At 41.9% G+C, this 13,221-nt stretch overlaps 1 protein-coding gene across 4 annotated transcripts in view; it reads left to right on the forward strand.

Annotated features, from left to right (window-relative positions):
* Nucleotides 1–13,221, forward strand: part of POU2F1 (POU class 2 homeobox 1) — a 180,865-nt gene that overhangs the window by 134,962 nt on the left and 32,682 nt on the right. For all 4 annotated transcript variants that reach the window (XM_074972221.1, XM_074972230.1, XM_074972239.1 and 1 more), the window contains exons 8-9: nt 6,832–6,926; nt 9,655–9,828. In XM_074972221.1, the coding sequence (XP_074828322.1) occupies nt 6,832–6,926; nt 9,655–9,828 (269 nt within the window). The remainder of the gene's footprint in view (nt 1–6,831; nt 6,927–9,654; nt 9,829–13,221) is intronic.

The following is a 13,221-nucleotide window of genomic DNA, read 5'->3' on the forward strand; positions in this document are numbered from 1 at the left end:
AGACTGTTACACCTAAGAAGGCTTCACATCACAGCAAAGGTCACTTTCATAGATATAAGGACAAGGCATCTTCGTCTAAAACTGCTTCAAAAGAGAGAGGATCCCTCCTTGACCCCATCAGAATCAGGAGAGCATATGGGCACGAAGACCTTAGTCATGAGTAAATCTTCTCAACAGGAGCAGGAGGCACTCAAAGATATGAATCCAGTGATTCTGACATCCTCTCTAATGGTGAAGGCTTGGGATAAACAGCTCCTGGTGTTCCCATCTCTTTCTAGTGCCAATGTGGTACTAGTAGCAACCCTGCCCTGGAGGGAGCCAACTGCCACAGTGACCAGGGAAGCTCCACATCTGACAGCTCCACCAATGGACTCTTCTCATACCTCAGGATGATCAGAGAGCTGCATCCCCCCCCAGAAGACATCTTGGTCTTTTCTGTCTACATTCACCCCTCCTATTTAGACAGTCTTTATTCCAGGACATTAATACACCAAAAGAAAGGAATTTCCCAACGAGGCAGAGTCATTCTCCTATCCCAACTCCCCAGTCTTGAGGCGCAACCAACAGTACCATCGGTTCTGCCAGAGATAAGGGATCTGGCTTTCACTTCAGATGAGTCTGAGGCCCCTGCAGGAGTGTCTTCAGCATCGGGCAGAGGTGGTATGAGAAGATCAGGGTTCCAACCTCCAACCAAATACAGTTGACCAAGAGAGAGGTGGTACCCTATGCCAAGGGGTCCATCTCCCCTAGCTAACCCATTCTAGTGACACTCAGGATTCATGCAGGAGTTCTGTTTGCCATCGCCTGGACATCCACAGCCAACCCCACTGGAATATTTGGAAGGGGAAGGTGAGTCAGGTCCAACAGTTCTGGGAGCAGTCTCATCATCTTCACCAAATGAGGTGGTTACTCTGTCTTCTCCGTCCTGTCCAGGTGACTTTAAACAGTATCAAGAGCTCCTGCCTAGGGTGGCTGCAGAACTACAGATTCAGCTTGAGGAAGTCCAGGAGCCTCACCACAGTTTTAGACATTCTGCAGCCTTCCAGTCCCAGTTGAGTGGCCCTCCCCATCAGCAAGGCCATCGTGGACCTGGTAAAGAGGGCTTGACGCACACCTGCTTCTTGTGCTCCCACTCCTAAGAGAGTTGAGAAGTGCTACATTGTTCCGTCTAGGGGGAGAGAGTTTTTGTTCTCACTCATTGCCTAATTCTTTGGTGTAAGCGGCTACAGAGTGGTCCATGCAACAGCACCCAAAGACTGCTCCTGCTGATAGGGAGAAAGGTCTTCTCTTACACCTGTCTCGAATTCAGGATCTCAAATATTAGGCATTCTTGGCCAAATATGATTTTACTAATTATAATTTTTTGGAATTCAAGGACAAGCTCCATTAGGAGGATAGAGCCTGCTTCCAGGCCTCAGTGGATGAGGGAAGATCGGTAGCCAAAATTTCCCTCCAAGATGTGGTGGATGTGGCAGATACTGTATCTAGGGGGATTTCTACAGACATGCTTCTGAAGAGTGACTTGTGGTTACAATTCTCAAGTTTCCCTAGAGAGGTGCAGAGTACCATCCAAGATCTGCCCTTCTATACACCAAACTAATCCATGACAAAATGGATGACTCTATACACTCCCTCAAAGACTCGAGGGCAGCGCTTCGTTCGTTGGGCATTTATACCCCTGCCACTAAGAAAAAACACCATAGATTGGGCATAGGCCAAGACCACCACCTCAGCCATTTTACCACCAGCATCCTCAGGCCACTGTGCAAGAGACAAGTGTTTATCGACCCAGGAACCCAGCCTCTGCAACATCCACCGCCACATTATATGCTAAACCCTGAGCAAAGAGTTTCTTTCAATGGAACTGTTGAGATGCACGTTCCTTTATGGATTCCGCTTCATTCCCCTCCTCTGATATTTGCAAGTTGTTTTACCCAATTTGCTGAAAACTGGAGGGCCCTAACTAAAGACAAATGGGTATTAGATTATTCATGGTAGGTATCTGTTCAAGTTTCTGGTACCTCTTACCACAAACCCCCATTGTAGTTTCTTTTCAGGGACCACTCTCACAATGAGATTCTACAACAGCAGGTAAACTCCCTTCTCCTTTGTCAGCTTTGATGAGAAGAGAGGGATTTATAGTCTTCCCTTACCTCAACAACTGGCTTCTGATGGGCAGTTCTTACAAGACAGTCCAGGGAGCAACCAGTGTTCTGCTCAGTCTTCTGCCTCCCTGGGGTATCTGTCAATCATGAAAAATCCACATTGACCACCAAGAGGTTCATACATTTTATAGGGTGAAGTTGAATTTGACTACAGAAAGAGCCCATCTACCTCTTGAGAGGTTTCATGCCATTAGCACTCTCATGCATCAAGTCATTGTCAGACCTAGGACGTCAATCAGAACTTGCCTTTCACTCCTTGGTCACTTGGCCTCATGCACACATGACGCCATTCGCCAGGCTTTATCTTAGCTGCCTACAAGCCTAGCTTCTCTCTGTGTACTCGCCAGAGAAGTTCAAAATAAACAGCAAAGTGACCATTCTGCCCAAAGTTTTAGACTCTCATCCAGTGAACAAAACTGGAGAAGATTAGTCTGGAATTGGTGTATCAGCCATCACGTAACCCTGTCAGCAGCATATTTATCAGAGGTGCCAAAGCAGACATTTTTCTTTAAATCAGTAATGAGAGATACATAATTTGGTTCTCGATGATGCCTTCACTCAATGGGGTACACCAGCCTGGGACCTTTTTGCCTTGTGGGAGAACAGGAAACTTCCTTGGCATTGCTCCAGAGCTGCCCTGGGCAAAAGCATAATGGGAGATGCCCTGCTGGTGTCATGGAACGGTTGCCCGGGGTATGCCTTCCCTCCCATCCCATTCATACCACAAGTTCTATGGAATATCCACTGAGGCTGAGCTTGAGTCATCCTGATTGCATCAACTGGCCAAGGCAGTTCTGGTTTACGGATCTGTTGAAGCTCTCAGATCATGTTGCTGGACCTTCTAACGCAGCAGAAGGGCAGGTTCAAGCACGTCAGTCCAGGACCACTGCAACTCAAGGCCTGGTTTTTGGATGGGTATCAGAAATAGAGCACTCATGTTCTAAAAGGGTGCAATACATCCTTAACCAAAGCAGAAAAGTCTCTACAAGGAGCTGTTACTCAGCAAAATGGAAATGTTTCTCCTCTTGGGCTCACCAATGCAGCTGTCTCCAGAATCCACCAGGATCCCTATCATCTTAGAGTATTTACTTACCCGTACATCTTTTGGTTCGCACACTCAGTTCTCTGCAAGTATATTTAGCAGAGATCAGCACTTTCCATCCTCCTGTGGATAATGCTACAATATTCACTCATGTTGTTACATTTAGATTTCTGATGTAGATTCTCAGATCCTTTACACCATTTGTGAAGTTCACATCTCAGTGGGACCTCAATTTATATTATCGTTCACTAAACTCCCCTTTGAGCCTCCAGCCATATGATCTATGGCCAAGGTGGCCTTTCTAATAGCCACAATGTCAGCCAGAGGAATCAGTGAGCTAGGCACGCTCATGGTGGTCCCACCATATACTACATTCTCTAAAGAAAAGGTGTCATTACAACTCTGCCCTAGATTCATTCCTAAAGTAGTTTCCGAGTTTCATATGAGTCAGTTAATCCACTTATAAGTATTTTTCCCAAACCACATGCCTCAGATGAAGAGAAACGGACAGATTCTAGATGTGTGAAGGGCTTTTATATGCAAAGAAAAAAAGATGTTGGAAGACACCTTAAACCATTTGTTTCCGTGGCAGAGTGATCAAGGAGTCGAGCTGTATTGGCACAGAGACTTTCAAAATGGATATGAGCTAGTTTGTTACCAACTAGCTCATATCTTCCCCCCCACACACACACACACACACACACCTGAGGGACTCATTCCATTAGAGGGCAAGCTACTTAGACTGCATAGCTGAGAGACTTACCTCTCCTAGAGATGTATAGGGCAGCTACTTGGAACTCTTTACATACCTTCACAAAATATTACACTCTGGTCCAGTCATCAGCTGTGTATATAGCTGTGGGGACAGCAGTGCTACGATCAGCTATCACTTCTGTGTCCTCTTACCCACCCCCTGTTGACTGTTGCTTGTTGATCTCCCACATGTGGAATACACATAGGGACCTTAACTCAAAGAAGAAATGGAGGTTATATATCTGTAACTGTGGACATTCTTTGAGATATGTGGTCCCTATCTGTATTCCAGTACACACCCTCCATCTCCTCTGCTGCGGATTGTTTGAACAGTGGTACGTTTGGCAAACTGGAGAGGCATCAGCTCACGCCATCTTTTATGCCCTTGGTTCAGTGCATGAGGAGAGCTATGGTGCATGTATGGGCCAATGGACACTATTTGCAAAATATTCTCAACTCAGGCTAATGGTGCACGTGCGTATCCCACCTGTGAAATACAGATAGGGCCCACACATCTCGAAGAACCTCCAGTTACAGGTAAGTACAGTAACTCCTCACTTAGTCATCCCAGTTAACGTTGTTTCATTGTTACGTTGCTGATCAATTAGGGAACATGCTTGTTTAAAGTTGCGCAATGCTCCCTTGTAATGTTGTTTGGCAGCCACCTGCTTTGTCCACTGCTTGCAGAAAGAGCAGCCCGTTGGAGCTAGCTGGTGGGAGCTTGGAACCAGGGTGGACCGGCAGCCCCCCTATCAGCTTCCCGCTCCCCTAAGTTCCCTGTGCAGCAGCAGCCCAGCAGGCTATCAGTTGCTGGCAATTCAGCTGTCCCTCCCCCCACTGCCCCGTGCTGCTCCTGCCCTCTGCCTTGGAGCTGCTCTCCAGAGCCTCCTGCTTGCTGGGGGGGCTAATGTCAGGGTGTCCCCCTCCCCCTACTCCTGCACCCCGCTTACCCCATCTCCATAGAGCAGGGGACACACACAACAGGGCTCAGGACAGAGGGACCTTCCTGGCATCAGCTGCTTGCGGATTAACTTAACAAGGTGGTGCACTTAAGAGTGGTATCAGCGTACTTAAAGGGGAAATGCGCATCTCTGTCTCTCTTAGAGAGACACAGGGTGTGTCTCTCTGTCTGCCATCCTGTCTCCCCTCTCTCCATTCGTGCTGCCTTGTAGAGTATGAGGCTACATTAACAACAATGAGTTAACCCTTGAGGGCTCAGCCAGTTGCTAGTTCATCATTTAGCAGTAAGACATTCCCTGGGAAATATCCCACCCTCTGACTTCACCACCTCAACCAAGCTTCACAATCATCATCACTGTGTACAGTATTAAATTGTTTGTTTAAAACTTATACTGTATGTGTGTATGTATAGTCTTTTGTCTGGCAAAAAAAAAAATTCCCCTGGAACCTAATCCTCCTCCCCCTGCCCCCCGTTTACATTAATTCTTATGGGGAAATTGGATTCACTTAACATCATTTTGCTTAAAGTTGCATTTTTCAGGAATATAACTACAACGTTAAGTGAGGAATTACTGTAACCTCAATTTTTGTGGTGCAACCTAAAGAATGTTCAGTACCTAATCTAACATTTGAGATATAATTACTCCTTTCTAAAGATTCAGTCTCTGTTTTATATTTGCAAGTGATTGGATATATTTCTTCTGTTTGTTATACTACTTTAGTCTGCTAAAGCCATTTCATTCTTCATTCATTCTAAAGGGATGTTCCAACAGCTGAAATGTATTGTGCAGAGTGTAACATTTAATCACCTTCATCAGTGGCTTCATTTTATTTTTACTTGGCTCTTCAACCCTCCGCTGTCTACTAACTGTTTAAGTACCAAACCAGAAAGGGAAGACCAATTGACACCTCCAAGACATTAAGCCGATAGTACTATCTTTAGATGAAACACTTCCTACATATAATATAAGCGCAGCCCCAGTCAGCTCTTATTGTGTCTGCATCACAGGCAAAGTAATGCTGCAAAAATAGCCTATTCAAGCCCAAATTAATGGTGTTAAATTTGCAACACCATTTGCAAACTAAGGACACCATCAGAGGACACAACCGCATCAACCATACCATCAGAGGCTCATTCACCTGCTCGTCTACCAATGTTATACATGCCATCATGTGCCAGCAATGCCCCTCTGCCATGTACATTGGCAAAACAGGACAGTCCCTACATAAAAGAATAGACACAAATCGGACATCAGGAATGGTAACACACAAAAGTCAGTAGGCGAACACTTCAATCTTCCTGGACATTCTATAACAGATTTAAAAGTAGCTATAGTTGAACAAAAAAACCTTCAGAAACAGACTTCAAAGAGAAACAGCAGAACTAACATTCATTTGCAAATTTAACACCATTAATTTGGGCTTGAATAGGGACTGGGAGTGGCTGAAAGCAGCTTTGCCTCTCCTGGAATTGACACCTCCTCATCTATTGTTGGGAGTGGACTACATCCACCCTGATCAAATTGGCCCTGTCAACACTGGTTCTCCACTTGTGAGGTAACTCCCTTATCTTCATGTGTCATTATGTAATGCCTGCATATGTGATTTTCACTCCATGTATCTGAAGAAGTGGTTTTTTACCCACGAAAGCTTATGCCCAAATAAATCTGTTAGTCTTTAAGGTGCTACTGGACTCCTTCTTTTTGTGGATACAGACTAATACGGCTACCCCCTGATACTTGACCCTACGCTTTAGAGGAATGCAGGGGAGTTGTGGACTGAGAATTAAAGACATTGGAGATGTCAGCCTTTCATCTATCTTCTTCTTTTTTTTTTTTTTTTTTTTTAAGTGCTTCATTTCAGTCAGCTTCTAAAGTTTCTGAAACTATTTGCCAAACCACCTCTTTTCAGGTCTCCTGCAAGCGCAGAATCTCTTAACGCAACTACCTCAGCAAAGCCAAGCCAACCTCCTGCAGTCTCAGCCAAGCATCACCCTCACCTCACAGGTCAGTTTTCCTCCTGAAGCTTTTCAGCAGTTCTTTGGGGCACTCAAACTAATGTGCAAGAGGGGCACATATATGTTTGTTGCAAGAATGGAAGTTGAGCTACTTAGTCGTCTCACTTTTCTAGATGGCTACAATACAACAGAAGTGCCAGCTCCAGTTATAGTTATCTGTATATTAAGGCTGCATAATAGTTTCCCTTCAAATTTTCCTGTTTTCATTCATTCATAATTTACCAAAACGTTTCCTCTTTGGACTGAAATTATCCATGCTTGGCCTTTTCCTGAAGGTGGAAGTTTTTAGTAGTTTGAACAAAAATGGTTGAGTCAATTTTGAGTACAAGTAGAGTGGTGGAACAATACCCTTTTCCCATTATATTAAATATGTTTTGCAACCTTGTTTTTAATAGATTTAAAACCTAAAGGGCTATATGTTGATATTGGCATGGAAATAGCCCTCATTGAGTAAAAGTGCCTTTAATTGTTCTAGTGAAAAATATTTTTAATTTGACAAAATTATAAGACTGAAGACTTCATGTTATATAGAGTAATTTTTAATATACTTTACACAGCTAAAAGAGGTTATACTATTCAGGAGTGTGCAATTAATTTAGTTGCTTAACTGGCAGATGTGTGGGGCTTAAGGCAACATGTCCATAGGAACATTTGCATCAATTCCTCCATTTCTTTATAAGGTTCTCAGAGTTCCTAAAACTTACAGGAAAAGGGCTGAGGGCTTCCTAAAGTGTGCAGGAAAGGGTTTCTCTCCTGGAAGTTTTCCAAAGATCCTGGGGCAAAGTGATTTATTTTCTAGCCAAAGATATTGTTGCCAATCTTTTGCAAGTCAGCAGAAGAGTAAAACTAATTTTTAGCTGTTTTTCCATGATTTATATCTTTAAAAAAAAAAAAGAAATTTAAAAACATTGTTTTAAGCTATTAAAGCTCTATGGTTAAGCTTTCAAAACTCTGGAAAAGTAATTTTAAAGTGCCTGTAGCTTTAACTCTGCTTGCTTGTGTATGTGTGTTACTGTAGCCTCTAATTATAGGATCACATATTATTTCTGAAAAACAGACTATCACATAATGTTTTTCTTTTAATGCAGGTAGCATTTTGTAGCACATACTATTGCGTCTGTTACAGCCTGTGAAAGTGCCATATATGAAAAGTACATAGTACCTGTACTTGTATTGCTTACTACATTTTCTATATGCAATGTAGAATAGTGGAAATTAGCTATTCTACTTCACAGCTTGGGGAGCTTCACATGTCCCTAACAAAGATTTTCTCTAATGTGTAACATAGGGGGAAAAAAAGAACTTTAATAAAAATTTAAGGGGGAAAAAGTGTGCGACATGTATCTACAGTTCTTGAAAATATTGTATATTATCTGAGCAATAATATGTGATCATGTAATTAAAGACAGTGGGCTAAATCCTGCCCCCCCGAACCACCTGCTCTGCATTGCAGAATATCACTAGCACTAACCAAGTAGAAAGCCAACTTAGTGAGCCAGTTGGAGGTTTAGCTTTGCAGGCGATATGGCTGTCGCACTGAAGTGCTATGGAACGGCCGTTTGGAGGCTATTACCAACCAGCGCAATTTAGAGCGGTCTTGAGGCTTCTCTCTGTTGCATTGGGGGCATAAACAGCTTCAGAATTGGGCCGAGGACATAGAAATGGCGCAAAACCATCTTTGCCCAAGCCCCTCAGCTGCAGTGAACAGAATTTGGCCAAAGGAGGATTCAGCTCTGCATTTTAACAATGCATACACCCAAGGAGGTGGAGTAAAGCACTCAAAGCTCAAGAAATTCCAACATTCAGATTGTGTGCAAAACCTTAACTGTGAAACCCAGATGTTCTCTTAATATATTTTGATTGTGTGAAACCTAGCCTAACTGTGGTTTCCATAGCGCGCACACATATCTCAGGCTCTTACTGAGGCCCTGTATTCCTACTTTTATATTGGGAAATGATCTTTATAGGCTAATTGTCAGGAATAGCAAACTTTTCAGTAGTTTCCTAGGAAACTGTGTGGTTATGCTGGGAAAATCAGAGACCTAAAAGAAATTCCTTTCTGTGAGTTTTTATTTTTTTAAGAGGAATTATTGCCATATAATGTCTCCATTATAAATACTCTTCTTGTTAGCAGTCTCAGCAGAGGTGCCAAAGAGAGCAAACTGCTCTCTCCCTGCCCCGGAAGTGGTGCCTCTGGGACGAGGTTGTGTCACATTCACAAGGGGAAATGTTAGAGAGATTTGTGCTGCTGCTGCCTCTGCTAAGCTTGTTCTGAGGAAAAATAGAGGATTTGAGCCTGTAGAGCTGTCAACTTGATGCTGCACCCACAGTAAATTGAATTTTAAAATAATTAAAGGGGATGAATGCCAACCTCTCCAAAAGTATTGAAAAATATTTAGAGTAACGTTGAACTGTTCTTGGAGCAGGCAGAAGGCATTAGTAAACTGGTACAGTATATCTTTTGTTTTTCCTTGGCTGTTTTTGACAGTCCTTTTTGAAAGACTGTATACTAATATAGTACAGTGGATTGTGATGGCCTTTATTTGAGCAATGTCAATAAATTTGAGAGCACTTTGGGATTTATTAGAAATGGTAGGTATATTAGTATCCAACCTGTCTCCTGTGGGAATCTGGACTCCTGAGTGAGATTTATTTCCACTATTTTGTGTTTTTAAAAAAAACTTTTTTTTTCTCTTCCTGTCTCCTACCCTCAACAGCCAGCAACCCCAACACGCACAATAGCAGCAACCCCCATTCAGCCACTTCCACAGAGCCAATCAACACCAAAGCGAATTGAGACTCCCAGCTTGGAGGAGCCCAGTGACCTTGAGGAGCTTGAGCAGTTTGCCAAGACTTTCAAACAAAGACGGATCAAACTTGGATTCACTCAGGTAAAATTGAGTAACCCTATACCTTCCAGTATAGGGTTAAACCAGTTTTCAGGTTTGGAGGTTGGGGACAATAGCACCCCTTCTTAGCAGTGCCTTCTTAAATAGAATTAAGCTCTCGTCTTTCCCTTCTGTATCAGAAAAGAACGGAAAAGGCCATACACATCTTACTCTCTCCCTTGTTGGTTTTAAAAGGTAGACATTTTCCCAGCAGGTGCATGAATTTACCAGCTCAGGCTGTCATTGAATGTGGTCTGTTCAGCCTAGAAGATTTAAAAAAATAGGTCAAAACACTTTAAAAGCTGCTCTCGGAAATGCAACTTCTCAAGTCATATAGCACACATAACCGTTCTAAGTATTTAAAGATGGTGTCAAAACTGTGATGAAGCTGCTTTATATGTTGAAGGGTTTTATCATTTGAACACATTTTCCTATTAAGTATTAGTGATTCTGTATTTGAGGTTTAAGGCTTGCAAGGGTCCTCAAATGAGAACTCAAATGGCAGAGGAGAAATCTTAAAAAGATGATCCAGAAACAAGTTGTGAAAAGACAAGTTGAATAAGAAAATAGTCAACTTGAAGAACGCATATGAGGTTTGATCACCACTCTGGAATAGTGTCCACATTGAATACGCTGAAGACAAGCTTATCAATCTTTCTTTCTTTCACCAGGTTCATATGTAAATAATTGATGATAAAAAAGGAACTGTTTTAGAGTTAGAGCAAGGAAGTAGGTGCCCGGACTCCTGAGTTCTAAAAAACCCAAACAAAAAAAGAAAACCAAAACCCACTTTTGCCGTTAAGTATTTAGCAATGTTTAAGTGAAGATAGAGGAGCAAAATTAAGGGAAAGCAACTCCCACCCTACAGGGCTCACCAGAGCAAAGGTTCACTAGTCTGCTTACCTAAAGCCTGGTGGTGAAATCCGTTTAGGTGGGTGGAGTCAGAGCACAAGAACCCATCAGGATGAGGCTGAAGAAAGTAATTTTGAATACTGTATATTGAATATTGTTGGATGAAAGGTGCTATTAGTAGTGCAAAGTATGATTATATGTTCTGTTATCCTGTTGCTGAGTGAAGCTGTGCTTGGATCCAGGAGTTCCTTCTTGAAAAAAATCAAAATTAAGTGTTTTTTTCCCCCCTTAAAAATTAAAATCCTCTGTCCCTATCAAGAAGTCTGGTAGCATGCTGTTAAACATTAGCATGTTTTGCTAGAAGGAGTGAACAAAAATCAGAAGTCTGAACTCAGCCAATCCAATTTTTTGTGAATTCAGAATAAGTGAACCTGCTGTAGCTGAATGCATGTGTCCATGGTCAGATTTATTTTTCCGATAACGTTCTAAATGCCTGAAAAATCAGGGTTCACAAGTTCCTGCCAGAATCTTAATTACCGCACAAGAACAGGTTGTTCTTAGTAAGATGAGTGTTTTGTTGGCACGAGCATGCTTCAGTCTCTCCCTCATGAGACTCAAATATTATGGTGATAAGCATGGTATAAGAAACTGTATTGAATAGAATAGTGTTGCTTAACTGAGGATTTCTAGTTTGTGCTCATCACAGTTGTGACAATTAGCCTGCCTTGCTATGTCATTGTGAAATGATTATGCAGCAGAAATCAGGATTTTTAAGTTAAGGGTTAAGTCTCTTTACTGACACTGTCCTGAATTTGTACTGTGGAGGAAAAAGCAGACACAATAACTCAAGGATTCTATTACCAGCCCTTGCTTTTGAGCTTAGTATCACAATCCCAGTATAATACAAAGGCAGCTTTTTGTATTAAATTTCCCTTTATTTAAAAAGAACAACCAAAAAACTGTCCTGAATGGCATAGTATTTACTTGATTGATCCATTCTTATTCTTTGAGTAAATATGTACATAATTTAGGCAGTTTTTAATAACTATTACCTAATTACATAATTGTGTAGTAATTAAGGATCTTATTACTAAGGTTTCCTATAGTCACATAATTAGATTGCATGCCAAAGGATAACAGAAAAATTCATTGCCAATGACGTAGGTTATTTTCAAATTCATCGGATTTACTTTTGTTCTTTTCAAATATAATTACAAGGGTTTAGTTTGCATTGTACACTAATTGCCTATTACATTCCATTTTGGGGGTAATATAATAAGCTGGTTTTTACTTGCGATAGTTCTTTATCATTTTAAAGTAAGTGTCCAAAACAGATTAATTGGGGGTTTTATATAATTTTAATTTCTTTTAAAAAAATGCATGTTTGACCCATTTAAATCCAAACAAAGTATTCCTTCTGAGATAGCTGATAATCCTGGAAATACTGTACAGACATTACCTACATCCACACTGACTAGTTTGAGATGTGTTCCTACTATGGGAACTTGTGATTTGACATGTTATAATATCTTGTGATGTAATACAAACAAATGGGAATATTATCTCTTGTCACCTCTCTTCTGGCACGAATGACACTATTGTAATGAAGTATAACTGCTCATATTGTGCTCCATATTTGTTTTCATTGTTCTGTAAGAGGATTGTCGTTCCATGAAGTGTATCGAACTTGTTTATTGCAAAGTGTCTTTATCCTCTACTTCAGTGGTGTGTGACTGACTCTTCGCTAATTCCCATACAGTAATGCCTTCACCTACCACTGAAATGATACCATCTTTGGGGGGGAAATGTTCACAAAGAAATGAATAACTACTACTTCAAGGAGTATCCCTATGGGTGCTCCACTTCAGGATGTGTGCTTACACGTGCACTCATGATTGGAGATTGTCTGTGCCCTAGATATCCCTCTGCTCCAGTATGAGGATATTCGGGCGAGCAGAGTCGCCACCACTGCTGGTGCTTCTCAACTGCCTGCAGCTTGAGAGAGTGTTGTAGAGTCTGTTAGCTTGCCAAGCTGCTTGCTATTTCTCTTGCTTATTTTTTCTTACTCTGTTAGTAATTTATTTTATTTATCTTTCTGTTATTTAGCACAGATTGTATTTGTGGGGGAGTCAGCCTTCCATTCTCATTTGTTTTTCTCAGGCCTCAGTTCATGGTCTTGAGTAACAGATTATGCCCACAATCCTGGGCTTCAAGCCCTGCCACACGTGCCATAGGTCTTTTTCCCTGCAGCAACAGATGCTTCTGCCTCCGCTGCCTTGGAGAGACTCTCATCCCCTTCAAATGTAACATCTGCTCAGGATTTAAAAGTAGACCTAAAAATTGAGGGACAACAGGCTAAAACTCTTGTTGGAATGTTCCCTGAAACCTGCAGGGTCTGAGTCAGACCGCCTTTCCCCCTGCTATGTATTGCATTCAATTACTCAGAGAGCCCTGGTGACCATCATCGCTCCTGAAGTAAACAAACATCTTGGGAACCCCTCAGAACTGCTCAGATCATAAAAAAACAGATTCTGTTCCCCAAAA

Source organism: Natator depressus, chromosome 1, assembly GCF_965152275.1.
Source record: "Natator depressus isolate rNatDep1 chromosome 1, rNatDep2.hap1, whole genome shotgun sequence".
In the NCBI taxonomy this organism is placed as follows: Eukaryota; Metazoa; Chordata; order Testudines; family Cheloniidae; genus Natator; species Natator depressus.